The sequence below is a fragment of the Drosophila gunungcola genome, unplaced genomic scaffold (genome assembly GCF_025200985.1).
Source record: "Drosophila gunungcola strain Sukarami unplaced genomic scaffold, Dgunungcola_SK_2 000121F, whole genome shotgun sequence".
NCBI lineage: Eukaryota > Metazoa > Arthropoda > Insecta > Diptera > Drosophilidae > Drosophila > Drosophila gunungcola.
In genome coordinates, this window is record NW_026453282.1 from 138,636 (window position 1) to 158,190 (window position 19,555).

The 19,555-nt window shown below is 45.9% G+C and overlaps 2 protein-coding genes and 1 pseudogene across 2 annotated transcripts; 2 read left to right on the plus strand and 1 right to left on the minus strand.

Moving 5' to 3' along the window:
- Positions 1 to 385: 385 nt before the first annotated feature.
- Positions 386 to 5,451, minus strand: LOC128265399 (dynein beta chain, ciliary-like). Its single transcript, XM_053001379.1, is given in 5 exon segments — positions 386 to 577; positions 1,253 to 2,952; positions 2,955 to 4,059; positions 4,107 to 4,558; positions 4,627 to 5,451. Coding segments are annotated over 5 exon segments (4,251 nt in total). The 5' UTR covers positions 5,429 to 5,451.
- A 3,790-nt stretch (positions 5,452 to 9,241) lies between these two features.
- On the plus strand, positions 9,242 to 10,968 carry LOC128265400 (NADH-ubiquinone oxidoreductase chain 1-like; annotated as a pseudogene).
- Positions 10,969 to 18,030: 7,062 nt separating this feature from the next.
- Positions 18,031 to 18,717, plus strand: LOC128265401 (uncharacterized). The gene has a single exon (XM_053001380.1). The coding sequence runs from the start codon at positions 18,031 to 18,033 to the stop codon at positions 18,715 to 18,717; it is 687 nt and encodes a 228-aa protein (XP_052857340.1).
- Positions 18,718 to 19,555: the final 838 nt, after the last annotated feature.

The window sequence follows — 19,555 nt, forward strand, 5'->3', positions numbered from 1 at the left end:
ACATCTCACATTTCACCCTTTCTTCGGAAACGTGATGAAAGTAGTGCTTTCCTCGCCCCTGTTGTTCGTTCATTCAAGTCCCCCAGCAAACTCGTACTCCTTTTGATCCCCTTTCCCATGGCCGTGCTCCGTTAGCCTGTTCCCCAGACAGTTCCCCAAAAGGTTTGAAATTTCCCAAAACTGCACCTCGTTCCCCAGACAGTTCCCCGTGGCGACGGCTGCTGCTCCTGCGACTGCTGCTGCGCGTCATCCACTGCTGCCACTCTGTGGCCGACTTATGCCGGTCCTCCTACCGCCGGTCCTCCCACCGCAGACCCACTCCTTCGGCTTGCCCGACGGGTAACCTGGCCTAGGCTGATTCGCCCGAGACCTGCCGGCGCCCTTCTTAGTCGGCGGAAAGCCATCCGGGCCTTCGCCGCGCCATGTAGTTCTCATCCGAGTACACCTCGGGACTAACGGTCTCCGTCCCGTTTCCCTCCTTGTCCGCATCCTTGACCGCGTCCTCCGGCTCGCCCTTGTCAGACGATATAGCGATGACTTCTCCTCGGTCTACCGCGGGTTGGTCTACGTCCTCATCCTAAGCTTTTAAGCAACTGAATTATGACAAATGACCTTAAATGGAAAAATTGTTATCTGATTGAAGCATAAAAGTGAATGAGCAAAATTTCAAACATGTGGTTTACCCTTATCAAAAAATAGTCAGGCATAAATATCACTTAATAACGTATTGATAACATATTGACATACTTCGAAGTACACCTAGACGTCTCATTTGGAAGACGTACATAAAAACAAATCGCAATTAAAAAAAAATCGTGGTTTGAATTCGTGTTCAAAACCTTGGAAATGTAAGGACACTTATTTGTTACCTTTTTATAACACTTACGCCAAACCAACATTGACCGAATTTAAAATTTCTTGAATTTTGTTTTCTTTTAGAAAACAACTTTGACCAAATTGAAATTTTTTTTAATGTTGTGTATTTTGGAAACACAAATAAGCACTGTTTGCCCATGCAAAGTCAATGCATTCGACTAGTTTTGATTTAAATTGCATCACCTAAGGAGTATACACATTTAAAAAAGAGTGTGGTTTAAAAATTATTAATCTTAGATTTATCATTTTGAAATAAAGTCGAAATCTCGAACTCGTATCGTTAAGTGTAAGTGCTGTCTGAGCCTATAAATATTTCCAATCAAGAAATAGGTTGTCGTCAGTTCCGACTGATATTTTAAAAATATAGTAAGCTTACCCTAAGTGCACCAGCCACGACCAGTACTGACTTAATAGCGCGAAGACCCCAGTCGTAATGATCTTGTTTAGATAGAAGTTCCTTACACAGTGTGTACAGTGTAATAAATTTGCGTGCAAGCAAACGAGCTTCTTGGAATCCCTCAGCCACCAACATGATTTCGCTTATCAAAGCAAAATCGGGAACGACCATTGCACATGGCCGATATAAAGCCTTAAGGTTTTCGGGCAGTTCCGCTCGTCCTGCATAGCCGGGATTCATTGTTATAAATACTCCAACTGTTGTTCGCAGAGCAATATGCTCCCCCAAAAAACTGAAGGTCTGCTTTTTGCCCTTAATAGCATCCTGTATGCACTTGACTTGTACGGCAACAACCGATAACACCTCCACTGATATACGGTTGAACTCGTCAAAGCAACCCCAAGCTCCGGTTTGGGCCAGACCTTTGTGGATATCTCCAATGGACTTATAATCCATTTGCTCTGAACAGTTAAATACATAAACCATCATTCCCAAAGCTCGTCCCAGGTCTTTAGTGGTTTCCGTTTTACCAGTACCTGCTGGGCCCGCAGGTGCTCCACCCATTACCAGGTGCAGTGATTGCGTTAAAGTAATATAGCAACGATCGGTCAGTGGGGTTATTACAAGACGAGGTGTGTTTCCGAGATACTCGTAGTCATAACGGAACTGGGCATCACATATATTAGCGAAGCAATCGTCGATCTTCGAATCCCAGCGATGGCGCAATTGGCTTTGCCACTGAAAGGCAGTCTGGACTTCAACCTTTTTGGCTATAATTGTGGCAACGACATCACGACTATGAACATCAATTGTGCATACAGTCATAATTTTCTGCCTTTCGGCGGCGGTTAGGTCACCCAAAAGTAAAATTATCAAGTTGTTTAACTGAGTCACCTGCTTCTTGTTGTAGTCCTTTAATGCATTTTCATAGCGCTGCTGAACCTTTGCAAATGCATCGTTCGTTTCTGTAGTCCACATGATCTGAGTGCCGACGAGAGCGGGCTGCGCAGGCCATTCAAATATCCACACGTGACGCGGCTTATGGTCGTAAAAAGTCAAAGCGCGCTTGAGTTGGTCACGCAAAGTATCGCGCATTTTGTCTGTTATTCGGTTGAGCCATACCTCAACTTTACCACTGCAATCACAGTTCTCTAAAAAAGGAACATACTCCTCTAATTCCTTTGCTACCATTCCGGCAGCATTCTTAGAGCCGGAAATTAGATTGAGTTTGCCCAATGAATCGTAAAGCTTGGTAAGGTGTCGGGCAACAAGAGAGGGGTTGTTCCCATTTGACAAAATATCCAGCAGGTCTGCAGAGGATACAAAATAGAATCGCGGATATGATAAGCGCTTTGTTTCCAAATAATCATTTAGTGCTTTTTCGCATAGTAAAAGCATTTTAAGTAGCAATTCTAAATGCTCATAAAGTTTACTGCCAGAGCGGTTTGTGGAACTAACGACGTTGCGGTCAGCGTTCATCTGAGCAAGAAGAGCCTTGAACTCTTTATCAATGTAATCGAAGCGCTTTGAGTCTTCTGGCAGCTGTGACCGGATGTCCTCTGAGCCGATGAAGATGCTCTCCAGGTATTGCCATTTACGCTGCACTTCAAACCAAGAGCCAATTATCTGATCTGCGTTGGAAAGCCTGTTTTGCCAAAGCCGCACTTCATGCTCGAAAATGAAATAAATTTAGAGGATGCCATATTTTGCAATTGACCTTGGTGGTCCTCTAAGGTCTCGATTAACTCTTCGGATGCCTTTAACAGCTTAATACCTGTTCGATCATGTAAGTCATTACCAAACTCCATCGTTGCCCAAGCAGTTGCTATGTCTCGAAGCTGTTTCTCCATGGCCATCTCTTTAACTGATTTATCGACAATATTTTTTACCTCTTCCTCATACTCGTGCAGATTAAGATCAATCAAGTCTTTAAGAGTGGTAGAGTCATCCATGCTGAACTTTACATTGGTGGTTTGCATAAGCTCGATCCAGTGACGATCACGAATTGCAGGGTTTTGTAGCTCAGTTACGGCCCTCAATGATGTCATTAAATTCTTTAGTGACGCCTCCATAAAAATAAATGGTTCCCAAGCTCGCATGGCTTTATCCAGGACTCGCAGCTCTCGTCCAAATTTTTTACACTCTTGGTCCATATTTTCAATATCTATTTTCTTCCAAGGTGTCTTTTTCCAGTCGTTGATAGTAGACTGTATAGTTAGTGCAAAGTCCCACATTGTCTTCACCAGCTTCAGGTCGAATCGGCATAGTTCGATTTTTAAAGCATCAGGACCTTGCAGTTCGAACAGAACAGCCGACTCAGAAAGGCTTTTTTGACGTTCTTCAAGAGCAACAATTTCCATATCTGACTCGTCGATTAGGTCGTAGCAGTTTATACAGGGTACGAAAAAGAAATTCTTTGACACAAACTTTTTTCGATAAGTGTTGGCCATATTGTCGCAAAGAATTATGCGCTTTTCGATTAAATCCACTTGATAGCTTTGGATAGGGGCAATCATTTGCTTTGTTGTGGCTGCAAGACGCTTGACTTTCATCCAGGAATCTGGCAGCTCGTTGATCTGAGCCAGCTCGGTGTCTCTAAACTCGTAATTATAAAGCCTGAGTAAGTCAATAATTTCCTTAAGGGGATCAAACATTGAATCATAAATAAACTGTTTTTCGTTAATTTGATTTAGTACAGATAAAATTTTTACCAAGCCTTCGAAATCATCTTTTTGCAATTCTACTTTTAGCACTATATTGGCCTCATCCAGAAAGTCTTGAAGCTCCTAAAAAAAATATTATAAGAAAATACGCTTCAAATTTTACTCCTTACCTTGAGTGAGCTCTTAACACGATTAATTAAATCCATTTTAAAGAGGCTGATCCATTGTCCAACTTGATTGAGAACGGCAGCTTTAAAACCAGTCATATTCAGACGTAAAAATACAAAAAAATCTTCATGGATATCCCAGGTACGTATTTGATCCTGCAACTCTATGAACTTGTCTAACTGTTCTTTATAGACCGAAACTGGTGGGTGCTCCATTCCCAGTAGCTTAACTCCTGAGCTTCCCTCCTGGTCTAACTCAGCATCACGTTCGTCCAGAGTTAAATTTCGACCAAATTTTTTTACTTCAGATAAATATGTAATTTTGTCCAAAATCCATAGGCTTGAGAACTCCATAAAGCCTTTGCCATGAACACGGATAGCCTGAAGTGCGAGTTTAATTTTGTTAATTATTTCCAAGCGCTGCTTGTCCAGCTCGGTTTTATCTTGCAGTTCATCTATGTGTGTAAAATATTTTAATTTTTGAATTCTTTCTAAAAAAGTCAAAAAAAAGTTGTTTGCTTACCAAAGAATCCTAAAGGAGCTTGACCAGTGATTTCAGTGGGATCTTGTGCGACCCGGTTCAGAAGGCTCATAATATTATTCATGTCTTCAAGTAATGTTTCAATAAAGAATGCAAACCCCGCCTTGGAGGAGGTATCCAGGTTGAGGAAGTAAACAACGTTGGGCTCCTGCAGTTCCATAAATATTTCAAAGATGGGCGTGTTGTTCTCATACCGGTTATCTACCTCCATTCGTAAGTATGTGCTGCTTGTTATTACGGCATCCACTAGATTTTCTGCAATGTTGGCGTCTACATATTTCTCGTATTCACGAAAAAGATTGCGCTCTTCCTGATTTAAGCCGTTAAGCAGTTCATATCGGTGGAATGGTGTGATGATCTCCTCCTCGCTCTCCGATTGCTCTTCTTCAAACTCCTCTAGGTCGTCTTCCTCATCACCAGCCTCTCGCTTTTTCTTAAATTTAACACTTGTCATGACAGACAGGCTTATAATTGGTGGCCAAATACCGTCTCCTTCCTCATCTTCTTCCCCATGCTCACCAGGGGGGAGGCTATAACGACGTGGAATGTCGAAAAACAGCTTTAAATTTACGTACATAAGAAGGTCAATAAGACGTTGAGTAACTGCCGCCCTTGAAGCTCTGGCGCTCAATATGGGCTCACGTGGATCTGTATGGAGTAAAAGTTGGGGACTCAAGTCCTTGCGTTGGAACAGGGGTACCTTGCCCCAAGAGCGAATGCTCTCCTTGATGGCTTCAAGATTTTCTTGAGCGGCTACCAAGCGGTCATGCAAGTACTTAATCATTTTGAAAATCTTTACAATAAATTGTTGGCCTGAAAGCAAAAAAAAAAAAATTATTCAGAAGGCAAAGAGTTTTGCTTATTTTGTTATTAAACTGGTTTTCAAGTTTAAATCGACAAAATTATTAAGAGATCAAACCTTGATTTTTCTATGCTATGATTTAGAAAGTGATGTGGGTCAAACAACGTTTTTCCCTGTGTTTTTTTATTTTCCAGATATAGCGAAAAAAACTAATTGTTATTTAAAGAAAAACAAGAAATTTATGGAAAATTGAATTTATCATTTTCATTAACATTTAGGTGTAATAAATTAAACCAAAGCCTGTAACTTTTCCATTAACAGTATAATTACAGCCACAGAGTCTACAGGAAGACACAGTAGTTGACGATATCCAGTTAAAAGTGTGCAGTGTTTATCTAATTGGGTTAGGAAAAGTTGGCAAAGACAATAAGATTAAGCCTTCTTCATAGTTCCCTGCGAATGTATGGACACTCTATTCAACTTAGGCGAAGAACTGTGCTTGCAAGCAGAAGTTTTTATCAGTCAAAGTGGTTTCCGTGTGCGAAAGTAAAACAATCAAAACGAAGCGAACTAGATTTCGAGGTACATACCGATGCCTTTTGTAACGACCCTGTTTCGAGAGGCGGTATAGATCGACGTGGCCATGAATCGAGACAAATTTGTTTCCACCTTAGATCGATTTACCTCCCACTCTCCAAAGAATAACAACAATCGAACGCTACAGAGTATGGTTATATTTGATAATACGCTTGTTTAGGGCTACGTTTCTAGTTAAAACTGTCTCGGCGCTATGGGTTTGAATCTGCTTGCTGGGTTGACGTCGGCGCTGCTGAGGGTCCGAGTCCAGGACTGCCTACTGAGTGATACTGACGCTGGTATCGACGCTGCTGGAGGCCCGAACCTGGTACTGCTTGCAATTGTTGCACTGCTTTGTAGTGCTTGCAAAGAAAATGGACGGTTCCCAACAACTTTGCGTGGATTTCAGACGTGTTTCCTCTGATTAATGACCAGCTTGATCGCTTGCAAGGATCTCTGATGTTCAACACGATTGACTTAAGGAATGGCCTTTTCATTCCTTACGTAGACGACACCAGCAAAGGACGAATATGAAGCCGTATCGAACCTCAAAGAAGTTAAAGGAACTTGCAGCCAATATGGGCTAGCACTCAACCTAAAGAAATTTAATTATCTGTAGACCCTTTTTTAGTTTTTAGATCAAATCATATAAAATAAAACCTTTCTCCACCGGACACTTTAGAAAGTTTATTTACAACTCTGCTTTATTTCGTTATTAAAGAGAATGCAACCGAATTCTTGATTAAGTGCTTGACTTCCACCCCTATTTTGGCTATATAGTACCCGAAGTATGACACCGAGGTACATACCGATGCCTTTTGTAACGACCCTGTTTCGAGAGGCGGTATAGCTCGCCGTGGCCATGAATCGAGACAAATTTGTTTCCTCCTTAGATCGATTTACCTCCCACTCTCCAAAGAATAACAACAATCGAACGCTACAGAGTATGGTTATATTGATAATACGCTTGTTTAGGGCTACGTTTCTAATTAAAACTGTCTCGGCGCTATGGGAGTGTCGAGTTTGAATCTGCTTGCTGGGTTGACGTCGGCGCTGCTGAGGGTCCGAGTCCAGGACTGCCTACTGAGTGATACTGACGCTGGTATCGCGCTGCTGGAGGCCCGAACCAGGTACTGCTTGCAAGTGTTGCACTGCTTTGTGCGTGATCTACTTGGTTTTTCTAGTGGGATGTGGGAGCGTAGGGCACGGTGTGTTTCGACTTGCCGGGCATCGTTAGTTTTGCCCTTCCGTTTATTCCGTATCGTTTCCGGGTCGGAAACGTGTCTTCTGGGAGTAACTCACTGAGATAAATATATAGACTTAAACCAAAAGTACAAAAGCATATGTCCTGGAAACAACTTAAACTTGTCTTTAAGGCTTTGTTATTGAAAATCTCATAACAAAAACCAATACTTTTTATATAAATTAAAAATTTTTAAAACCTTTCAGAGGGTATTATAGGCTTGGGTGCCTATTTGCAAACCACACCGGGCGTCGGTGATCCTTACACTTACCCGGATATTCGTCCTTGGTGATGTTTCCTCGAACCTCGTCGGAATGCAAGTGACTGGCCTCAGGCCGTGCCTCTGCTTATATAGGCGCCGGTTAGTGCGACCAGGTCGGACGATGACGATAATCCCGCTTTCGGGTTATGGGCGATGATTATCGGCGATCGATAAGTCCGTCGAATAAGTGTGACCGGGTTTTTCCATATGGTCTTTTCCCTGCACAACTGCAAAAGTTACACACATCCCCTAAATGCCGCGAGTAGGGAACAGCCAGTTGTCGTCCGATTTTTGGATTCTGAAAAATATTTGTGGTTATCATCCGGATCAAGCGGTTGGTCTGGGATCCATCTTCGGATAATCTTCGCTTTAAATTTTCACAAATTTTATCAAGTCAACGAGCAACAAAACGGATTGTGTTGTCAACAATTGCGAAATTTTATGATCCGTTTGGTTTAATAGCACCCATTGTTACAAAATCCCAAATTTTTTGGCAAACGCTATGGAACACTAACATTGATTGGGATGACACACTGCCAGAGCCCCTTCTTTCGTCATGGGGGAGTTAACCTCTCAGTTGTCGATCGTCCAGAACCTAAAATTTTCACGATTCGTAATGCAATCGCAGGCTTCCGTCGAGATGCAGCTTATGGCGCATGCTTATATTTGCGGTCGGAGGCCAATGGAAACGCTGAAGCCCATCTACTCTGCGCCAAATCTAATATAGCACCCTTAAAAGCTTAAGCAATACCAAGATTAGAATTTTCAGCAGCTTGTTTATTGGCTGAGCTTATCGTAAACGTTAAGGGAACCATAGGTTTTAATTGCAACTTTCACTGCTGGTCGGACTCGTCTATTGTGTTGGCTTGGATTCGGCAACCTCCGAGGGAGTTCAACGCGAAAATCCAGGAAAAGACGGAAGGTATGGCTTGGCATCATGTTTTAACAGACTTGAATCCGGCCTCCCTATTAGATGACATATCTATCAACTGCAAGTTTCTTAACTCATTCGACAAGTTGCAGCGTGTTTCCGTTTATCGATTCATTTCAAGTTTCAACCACTCCTGGAGTTACGTTTGCGGCTGCACTTCGATACCCTGGATTATCGCCTACCAGAACCGCTCAGCCCGAAGCATTACAGCCCCACCCGCCTATACCAAAACCGAAATATACTCCGCTTCCAGAGCAAAACGCTCAAAGACCAACTCAACCTTATAAACAACAAAACCAGACTTAAACTCCACAAATACAAAACAGCATCGAAGCTACTTTAGCTACACTCACGAACATCAAGCTTTCAATGCAAGGTACCCTCCAGGAACTAGTGCGAAACCAGAACAACCTCATGGAACTTTTAATCCAACAAAAGTCAACTTAAATGGATCCCTTAAGAGCATGCTTTTAAAACGCCAACGGTGCTTCGCAGCACAGACATGAACTTCTACAGTTCTTAAACACCCAGGACATCGATATCATACTCCTCTCAGAAACGCACCTAACCAATAAAAACCATTTCTATCTCACTGGCTACATCTTCTATGCGAGCAACCACACAGACGGGACCGGAATATTTATCAAACAGCGCATTAGGCATCACCCTCTGGTGGCGTTTGCTTACAGCCACATCCCTACGAATCAACATAACCAGCGGTACAGTCACCATATCATTGGGTAACTTGGAAGTTATATTATAATATATGTTTTTCATTATCAAATTTAAATACGATTTTTAAATATTTTATTCCCCTTAGCTTTAGTTTGATTAATAATTTTATTAGCTGAAACATGAAAGGACTTTTTCATAGGCTGGGATAGGCTTCAGTCCGGCCAGAGTCCTCTACAGTTAAATTTGTAGAGACACAGGAGACGAAAACGGGACTGGAAGTTGTCGCTGGGATTTTGTTATCGGGATCACGTGGCCGGCCTCTTCGTCCGTGTTGCGTAGAGAAAACAGACCTTGGAAACGCCACACGAAAACGGGACCGGCGTAGATTTAACTTGCGGGGATTTCGACTGGGCCCTGCGCGGAGCGAAGGGGAGGGCGCGGGGAAATCGGCGGAGATTTGCCCGTCCGGCAAGTGTTCGGATTGCGCAGAGTAAACCTCGTAAAACGAAAATATGGCAGCTTGTCCGACGTGGATGGGCACGCGTGCAGCCTTGGTGTCCGTGTTGCGTAGAGAAACCTCGGAGAAGCAACTTAGAAGCCTCACTGGCCCGAAGAACCCCCTCGGTGAAATTCACTAAATTTTATTAGCCTGTCCCTAACCTGGTCGCGAGTAGAAAAGACCGGCGGTAGTTTCCCGCGCTTTTCCCCGGCCTGGTAAGAGTTCGTATTGCGTAGAGAAAACAGCACGCTCGCATGTTCACGGGTGATTGCGTTAATTTTAACAGCACGCTTGGTGCTTAACAGCACGCTCGCATGTTCACGGGTGATTGCGATAATTTTAGCAGCACGCTTGGCTCTTAACAGCACGCTCGCATGTTCACGGGTGATTGCTATAACTTACCGATACTATCGACTTTCGACCCGACTGGCCATCTGACCGATCTTGCTGATCAACACTGGCAACCTCGCGCGCTTATGTTTGAAACTGGGATAACTTAGGTTTTAAGCTTAAATCTATATTTGGAAACTTAACATATAATGAGAACATAATTCTGCCTTCAATGGCTGAGATACTGGGTTTGTTTTAGTGGGAAAATGTGAGGCGCCTTGAGCGTCCTCGCACCCCCCTTTACTTCGGGGTGGTTAAAGAAGTGGGCGGAGGGCCACGATGACTTCTCCCCGTGCCGTGTCCAAATAGTTAGCCTAGTACTACGTTACCTAACTTGCCTAGCCTGAGCGCGAAGATGTACCTGCTGTAGCCGCACGACATTTGATGATAGAAATTTTACCACCTTAAATGGACCCGCGTACTTCGGTGCAAGTTTTGCGTTAAAGCCCTCGCTGGCCTTGGACAGATGGTGAAGACCGACTAGCACCTGTGAACCTAATTGGAATCGCCACTCACGTCGCCTCAGGTCGTAGTGTCGCCTTTGTTCCTGAGAAGATATCTGATTGGTTTCCAGGGCGGTGCGGAATGCTTCCTGAAGCCTTTTGGCTCGTTTCGTTGGGTCCAATGGCGAGGCATGTAAGTCGGGTGCGACCGCATCGAAGAGGGCATCTGGCAACCTAGGCTCCCGACCTTGTACTAGATAAGCCGGACTAAACCCCGAGCTATCTGAGATCCTGGTGTTTTTGGCGAGGGAGATTTCGGGCAGTAGTTGGTCCCATGTCCGATGATCCTGATTCACATATTGTGATATCATTGTCTTAATAGTACGGTTGGCGCGCTCCGATTGCACAGATTGCTCAGATTGCGCAATCGTACACCTTTTGGTTTTGCTGAAGTAGAGTCAGAATTAGTTTCGGGGCTTAATGTAAAATATAGAAGAGGATGATTAGCTTTAATTTTTATGGCTGAGTACCCAAGAATTTTATTTAGAAGATTATTATTTTGCGTTAATTTTTAATATTTTTAATTTATTATTTTATGTAAAATTACTTTTATTTCGTTTGTATTTATTTGAGCTCGTGATACTTTGCCTTGACTTCGTTATGATATTTATATATATATATATAATTGTCTAGCTATATATATATATTTAGCTAGAAAATGTTTCTTATCTTTTTCTTTAAATTACCTGTTTTTTTATTGGTTATAAAATTTTAATATTTTCTTTATTATAATTAATTTTTTTTAAAATTAAAACATACGCTTATTCAAGCTCATCAACTAACTAATTTAGTAAATTATCTCATCAATTTCTAACTAAAGGAAAGGATTATTTAAATAGTATAATAAATATACAACAGTTTAAATTTGTGCAATTAAGAAATATATTTAGAAATATGATCCGCCGTCGGTTCCTTCCCACGTTAATCGGCTCGCTGGGTTATGACTGATGCGGAGTAACGTCTCTGTCGCCTGCTATGCTCGTGATACCTTCTGATGCCTTCTGCCGCCTTTGGCTCGGCGGGATAACAGGGCTTAGGGATGCGTCACCGTTCCCCGACTAGGGTGAACAGGCACTGTGCTCTCAAGGCGTACGCCTTTCGCAGCCGCAGCCTCCTGTCCCTTGCACTATTCCGGCCCGTCGCACCGGACGTCGGCTCAGTTTCTACCTGACGGTTCAGGCGTACGCCGGAAGCCGCCAACGCAGTCCCTGGGTCAAACGCCAGGTTCTAGACGAACGCTTCCACCCTAACCTCTCTGCCGCAGGCTTAAGAATTCGAAGTGTGGGCTGCTCGCTCGACGCTCGTCTTCGTCGTCCTGGGGTCCTCGTTGTCCTTGTCCGCCACCAGCTATCTCGACCAGCTCCGCTCCTTGTTGGCGACTCGGTAAGCTGCCGTTCTGGGACTCTAGCGGTGGACCGCTGTGCTCTCAACGCATACGCCTTTCGAGACACCAGCTGAACAAACGCGCGTCCTTCCGGGCTAGTCGCACCAGGACCTTGTACAGTTCCTGCAGGACGATCAGGAATACGCCGGAGTTCGCCAATGCAGTCCTTGTAGGCAGGTAGCTAGTTCTGGACACTTTGCTTCTGAGCCCACGGTTCTTCGTCGAAGGACTCTATTTGTTCACTTTGTCGGACACGCCGGGTGGGATGCCAAGCTCAAATCGCGACAGAAGTTGTAACAAAGCGCCTGGACTTAGCCGTGTGATGCCGTAAGGACCTCAGCTACCTGTGTCTCAATTCGGAGACTTTAGCTCTAAGTCCCGAACGTCTCGACGTAGCGATCTTGTTTCCTTGATGACTCCGCACGGCTTCACTTGCTCCTTCACGATGTTTCACTGGTTACTTGTTCACTTGATGACTGTTACTTGTTGACTTGATAGAAATCGACTGATCCAGCTTCCTGCGCTCGGCCGGTTTATATAGGCCTCCATTTACCGCTAGTTATCGGCGTCTCCTTGCCTCCTGGTCCAAAGTCCACGGTTTTACCGTTCGACCTTTCGTCCTCTGTGCCCGGCACTAATATCAGGGTCCAAAGTCCGGTGCCGTCCCGTTACTTCCTTCTACCCACGGCCCTTCGCCGCTCTCTTGTATTGCTGTCCCTCTCGGACTCTCCTTGGACTTGTCTGGTGCTCAGTTCACCACTCTCTCTCTCCGCACTACCGTTACTACGGGCGAATTCGCCGCGTAACTGGTAACTGGTAGGCCACTGCTTGCATGCGCTCACTCTGCTTGCTTCTTAACTTGTGGGGAGTTATTCAACTCCTCACAATTCACTATAAAGTTGCTGCCGACTGCAGGTGGTCGTCCAGCAGGCATTTTATTAAGATAACGGTCACTTACCGTTTAAATTTTATTATCAGGTCAATGTTTAAAACTTAAAAAATTTTTGCAAGTTGTATCTTCCCATTTTCGCATATCATACTCAAATGACTGACTTTTTGGGTACTCTAAACATTTGAACTGCTTCTTCAGAAACGACAGTAATTTGAGATCCTTGGTCCACTAATGCTCGAAGGGTTTTCCATGCTCCACTCGCATCTTGGACCTCGATCTGCGCTGTGGCCAACAAGTTTGTTTTTCCCGTTTTTGATATAAGAGTTGCATTAGTTTCTTCTTCTCCTTCATATAAAATTAATGCCTGCTAGCTCCCAGATATATTTATCTATCTGTCTTAACTTGGTATTTTATGGCTCCTAGATATAATATATAATTTAATTCCATTTCGACGCTGCGATGTCCATCAGTCCAGGTTTATGACCGTATTATTTTCCAATGGTTGCATATTTGTTATTCCGCTATCTGAATTTGGTAGTGCTTTTATCCCGGTAAAAAGAGATAACATTAAAAGACAATTTATTAAAGCTGATGATTTGTTGTCAGGCCTCCTCCTAAATACCTTTTGATCCGTTTCCAGTGGACATAGTTTTCAATGGGTCTTTTAATAACTCCACTTTGAGTCTTAACAGAAACGACTCTGACATTTCCATCGGCTCCAGGATGAATTTCTCCTATCCTTCCAAGCGGCCATTTAGTTGGACTAGTACTTTCATTTTTTATAAGTATCACTTGCCCTTCTTCCAAATTAATTTTTTCACCTTCCCATTTTGGTCGTTTCTGAAGCGTAACGAGATATTCGTCCTTCCATTTCTGCCAGAAATGAGTCTTCATTTTTGTTAATAGCTTCCATCTATCAAGAGGTGATATATAAAAAATGCGCTGGTGTCAAAATCTCTTCAAGATTGTTTCCATCGTCAACCGGATACAATGGTCTGGAATTTAAAATAGCTTACATTTCTGCTAATAATGTGCTCATTTCTTCATAAGTAAGTGTGCTATCCCCTATGACTCGTTTTAAATGATACTTTACTGATTTCACGTGCCCTTCTTCCAAATTAATTTTTTCACCTTCCCATTTTGGTCGTTTCTGAAGCGTAACGAGATATTCGTTCTTCCATTTCTGTCCGAACAGCGTTAACAGCTTCCATCAATCAAGAGGTGTATCTTCCGGAATATCAAGTGTTGGTCTGCCAATTAAAAAATGCGCTGGTGTCAAAATCTCTTTAAGATTGTTTCCATTGTCAAGCGGATACAATGGTCTGGAATTCAAAATAGCTTCAATTTCTGCTAATAATGTGCTCATTTCTACATAACTAAGTGTGCTATTTCCTATGACTCGTTTTAAATGATACTTTACTGATTTTACTCCAGCTTTAGTTTTTTTTCTGCACCAACAAAGTTAGTACCATTGTCAGAATATATATGTCTGCATCGTCCTTTTCTTGCTACAAATCTTTTAAGGCCTGCCATAAAAGCTTCGGTAGTAAGATCACTTACTGCTTCTAAGTGAACGGCCTTTGTATTCATACATACAAAAACGGCGTTGTATCCTTTGTACGAATTTTTTCCTCTTCCTTTAGAAACTCTTATATTAATAGGTCAGGCGTAGTCCACTTCTGAATGCGTAAAGATGTGATGTTGTAACATTTTGTTTTGGAATCTGCCCCATTAATTGCTGTGCATATTGCTGTCGAAATCTGGTGCAACGTTGTAACGAACTGATTTTCTTTATTATCTGCTCGCTACGAATGTCGTGCGGCTAGCTCAGAAGATGTAATTGTTCGTCCCACCAAATTTATATATACGTGACCGCCCTTTTGACCAGTGAAAACACACAGAAAGATTGGGAGTATGCAGTGATCTTTTATTCGCCGACTTAACCCTCGGCCGGGGTGGTGTAATGGTTATGTAGAATTACGTCCTGCCGTCGTCTCCTTCCCACGTTGAACGCCTCTCTGGATCGTGCCGGCTGCGAAGTGGTGTCTTCCTCGCCGGCTTTGCTCGCGATGTCTTCTGCCACCCTTGGCTCGGTGGGTTTACAGGGACTAAAGGCGTACGCCTTTCGCAGCCGCAGCCTCCTGTCCCTTGCTCTGTCCCGGCCGGTCGCACCGGTCATCGGCTCAGTTTCTACCCGACGGTTTTAGCGTACGCCGGAAGCCGCCAACGCAGTCCCTGGGTCAAACGCAAGGTTCTAGACGAACGCTTTCACCATACCCTCTCTGCCGCAGACATTAGAATTCGACGTATCTGCTGCTTGCACGGCGCTTGTCGTTCGTCGTCCTTGGTGTCCTCGTTGTCCTTGATTGGCTCCGCTCCTTGTTGGCGTAGCGCTCGCTATTTGGTAAGCTGCCGTTCTGGGACTCTAGCGGTGAACTGTTGTGCTCTCAACGCATACGCTTTTCGAGACAGTCTTGTACAGTCCCTGCAGGACGATCAGGCATACGCCGGAGTTCGCCAGCTAGTTCTAGACAACTTTCCTGCCGAGCCCACGGTTCCTTGTCGATGAACTCTATTTGCTCAACTCTGTCGGACACGCCGGGTGGGATTCCAAGCTCAAATCGCGACAGAAGTTGTAACCGGACTTAACCGTGTGATGCCGTAAGGACCTTAGCTACCTGTGCCTCAATGGTGAGACTTCAGCTTTAAGTCCCGAACGTCTCGACGTAGCGATCTTGCTTTTTGATGACTCCGCACGGCTCCGATGATCCGATGTGTTGTTTACTCGCGTTGGTGCTCGTATTAACTTTCACTGACGATAACTGCTCGAATATAGACTGATGACAGACTGATCCCGCTTCCAGCGTCCGGCCTGCTTATATAGACCTCTATTTACCGTTAGTTCTCGGTGTTTCCTTGCATCCAGTTCCAAAGTCCTCGGTTTCACCGTTAGAATTTTCGACCTCTGGGCACGGCACTACTATCAGGGTCCGAAGTCTGGTGCCGTCCCGTTACTTCCTTCTGAACACGACCCTTCGCTGCTCCCTTACATGACGTCTCTTTCTGACTTTCCGTGTCCTTGTCTGGTGCTCAGGGCACCACTCTCTCTCGCCGCACTACCGATACTACGGGTAACTGGTAGGCCACTGCTTGCATGCGTTTATTTTGCTTTCTTTTTAATTTTTGAGGAGTTATTCAACATCCCCTTACTTCGGGAACGAAAAAGAGACTCGTTCTTCTCTCCGTTGTGCCGATATTTCCAGTATTTGCTGACCACCAATCGTCCAGGGCCAATCGGTCGCTATAAATCGAAGCGCCCCATACATTTGCTTATGGTTCGCAATTTCGAAATAGCTCGGGATCGAGACCCAGTAAGACAAGCCGCACTAGTCCCATCCGCCAGTGGTAGCTACACTACAAGGAGCAGCCCTCCGCCCGGCCCTCGCCGACGAGAGCCCATACGACCAGTGACGACGCATTTCGGCACACCGAGTCCAGCGATATCAAACCGGATGATCTCCCAGGAGGCGGAAACACCCGTCGACGTGGCCGGAGCCTGCAATCGCTGCGCGGAGGTGGGAAACTTCGTCCGGGAATGCCAGAAACCACCAGTCCTATTCGGCTGGGACTGCGGGAAACGTGGTGTCCGCATCATTGACTGCTGCCGCTAGTCGGGAAACAGCCGGGGTCTTCGCACACACAGGGAGCAGACGGTGACCCACCCAGCGCTCCCCCACCATTAGATCCACCTCTCCGTTTGACGGGAGGCCGGATCATCGCCACGGTTTCCATCGAGGGACAACTCTTCTCGCCAACCGACTCGATTCGGGTCGAAACATCAAAGAGGTTCGCACCCAAATATCCCTGGCGGACGGATCCCCGAAGGAAGTCATCAAGACCCTGCACGCACAAGTGCGCCTAGGCCAACAACATGTCCGCATGACATTCCTGGTCCTGCCAACGATATTGGACGAGGTGATCCTCGGGATTGACTTCCTCTGCAGCATCCGGGCCACCCTAATCTGCGGTCAAGTGTGCCTCCAGCTAGCCCCGCCTGTCACACGAAGAGCCGACCCCGGCCCAGTCATCCGAGCGGCGCCCACAGCGGCGATCGCACATCTCTCGGACCCACCGGCTCCTACCCAGCGGACAACAAGGACCAACAAGGGGGTCACAACGGGTCCCATACCCGCCCCAAGGCATCACATCACGTCGACCGCAGGCCAGAACCCAACCCCAGTTCCATCGGAGCACTTGCCACCACCGATCCTCCCCGGCACTACCACGGAAATAACAACGGCCGATGTCACCATCAAGGAAAACCAGTACAACCTTCAGCCGCTACCGGATGCCGCCGTGGCCAAGAAAAGGAACCCTTTTTGGAAGTATCTCGCCAGTCAGGAACGCTTAGCCAGCACAACGACAGGACGACCCGGATACGCCACAATCTTCCCCGGGAAGCCCGCCGGGAATCGGGAAGTATCCCAACCGAACACAGAGAACGCTCAGAGGCGCAATCCCTTACGGAAGCATTGCCCTCACGGACACCTGGCTACAGTCGCGGAATCCCCGCCGGAATCGCTAGTGTCTGAAGAATCTCTCGACGTGGAAACCCTCCGGTTCCTTCAAGAGGAGCTTAGGCACTTCGACCATCTGCAAGGAACAACGGATGCAGCCGAGCACACCATCAATCTTCGAAAAGATAAGCCAAGAACCCGGCCATGCAGCGTATCATCAACGAGCAGGAGGACGAACTGCTGCAGGACGGACGAATCGAACCCTCTCGGAGCCCGCACAGCGCACCGCTGGTGCTGGTCCGAAAGAAGACAGGGGACATGCGACTATCGTCAACTCAACGCACACTCCATACCCGACGCGTACCCACTTCCACGCGTCAACCATATCCTGGAACGTCTACGGAACGCCCGGTACATATTAACGTTGGACCTCAAAACGGGTACTGGCAGATTCCCATGGCAGAAGCCAGTCGAGAATGCACCGCATTCACTGTCCCCGGACGTGGACTCTTCCACTGGAAAGTCATGCCGTTTGGACTTCACTCCGCCCCTGCGACTTTCCAACGAGCCCTGGACAGCGTCATCGGCCCCGATATGGAGCCCCTCGCCTTCGCTTATTTGGACGACATCATCGTCATCGGGGCAACGTGGGAGGACCATGCGCGCAATCTGAGCAATCTGTGCAACGCGCGCCAACCGTACTATTAAGACAATGATATCACAATATGTGAATCAGGATCATCGGACATGGGACCAACTACTGCCCGGGTTCTCCTTCGCCAAAAACACCAGCATCTCAGATAGCTCGGGGTTTAGTCCGGCTTATCTAGTACAAGGTCGGGAGCCTAGGTTGCCAGGTGCCCTCTTCGATGCGGTCGCACCCGACTTACATGCCTCGCCATTGGACCCAACGAAACGAGCCAAAAGGCTTCAGGAAGCATTCCGCACCGCCCTGGAAACCAATCAGATATCTTTTCAGGAACAAAGTCGACACCACGACCTGAGGCGACGTGAGTGGCGACCCCAATTAGGTTCACAGGTGCTAGTCCGTCTTCACCATCTGTCCAAGGCCAGCGAGGGCTTTAACGCAAAACTTGCACCGAAGTACGCGGGTCCATTTAAGGTGGTAAAATTTCTATCATCAAATGTCGTGAGGCTACAGCAGGTAGACGGCCGGAAGAGGCGTACAGCTGGCATAGGCGATCTGAACGAATATCATCCACGCGAAGAACAACACGACGACTCTACAGAAGACCCCAGGAGGAGCGACTCTCAACCCAGCTACGAAGCTAGCAACAAGATACCTTTAAGCGGGAAAATTGTATCGAATAGGCTAGTTAAAAATAGTTTGATCTTCGCGCTCAGGCTAGGCAAGCTAGGTAACGTAGTACTAGGCTAACTATTTGGACACGGCACGGGGAGAAGTCATCGTGGCCCTCCGCCCACTTCTTTAACCACCCCGAATTAAAGGGGGGTGCGAGGACGCTCAAGGCGCCTCACATTTTCCCACTAAAACAAACCCAGTATCTCAGCCATTGAAGGCAGAATTATGTTCTCATTATATGTTAAGTTTCCAAATATAGATTTAAGCTTAAAACCTAAGTTATCCTAGTTTCAAACATAAGCGCGCGAGGTTGCCAGTGTTGATCAGCAAGATCGGTCAGATGGCCAGTCGGGTCGAAAGTCGATAGTATCGGTAAGTTATCGCAATCACCCGTGAACATGCGAGCGTGCTGTTAAGAGCCAAGCGTGCTGCTAAAATTATCGCAATCACCCCTGAACATGCGAGCGTGCTGTTAAGCGCCAAGCGTGCTGTTAAAATTAACGCAATCACCCGTGAACATGCGAGCGTGCTGTTTTCTCTACGCAATACGAACTCTTACCAGGCCGGGGAAAAGCGCGGGAAACTACCGCCGGTCTTTTCTACTCGCGACCAGGTTAGGGACAGGCTAGTAAAATTTAGTGAATTTCACCGAGGGGGTTCTTCGGGCCAGTGAGGCTTCTAAGTTGCTTCTCCGAGGTTTGTTTTCTCTACGCAACACGGACACCAAGGCTGCACGCGTGCCCATCCACGTCGGACAAGCTGCCATATTTTCGTTTTCCGAGGTTTACTCTGCGCAATCCGAACACTTGCCGGACGGGCAAATCTCCGCCGATTTCCCCGCGCCCTTCCCTTCGCTCCGCGCAGGGCCCAGTCGAAATCCCCGCAAGTTAAATCTACGCCGGTCCCGTTTTCG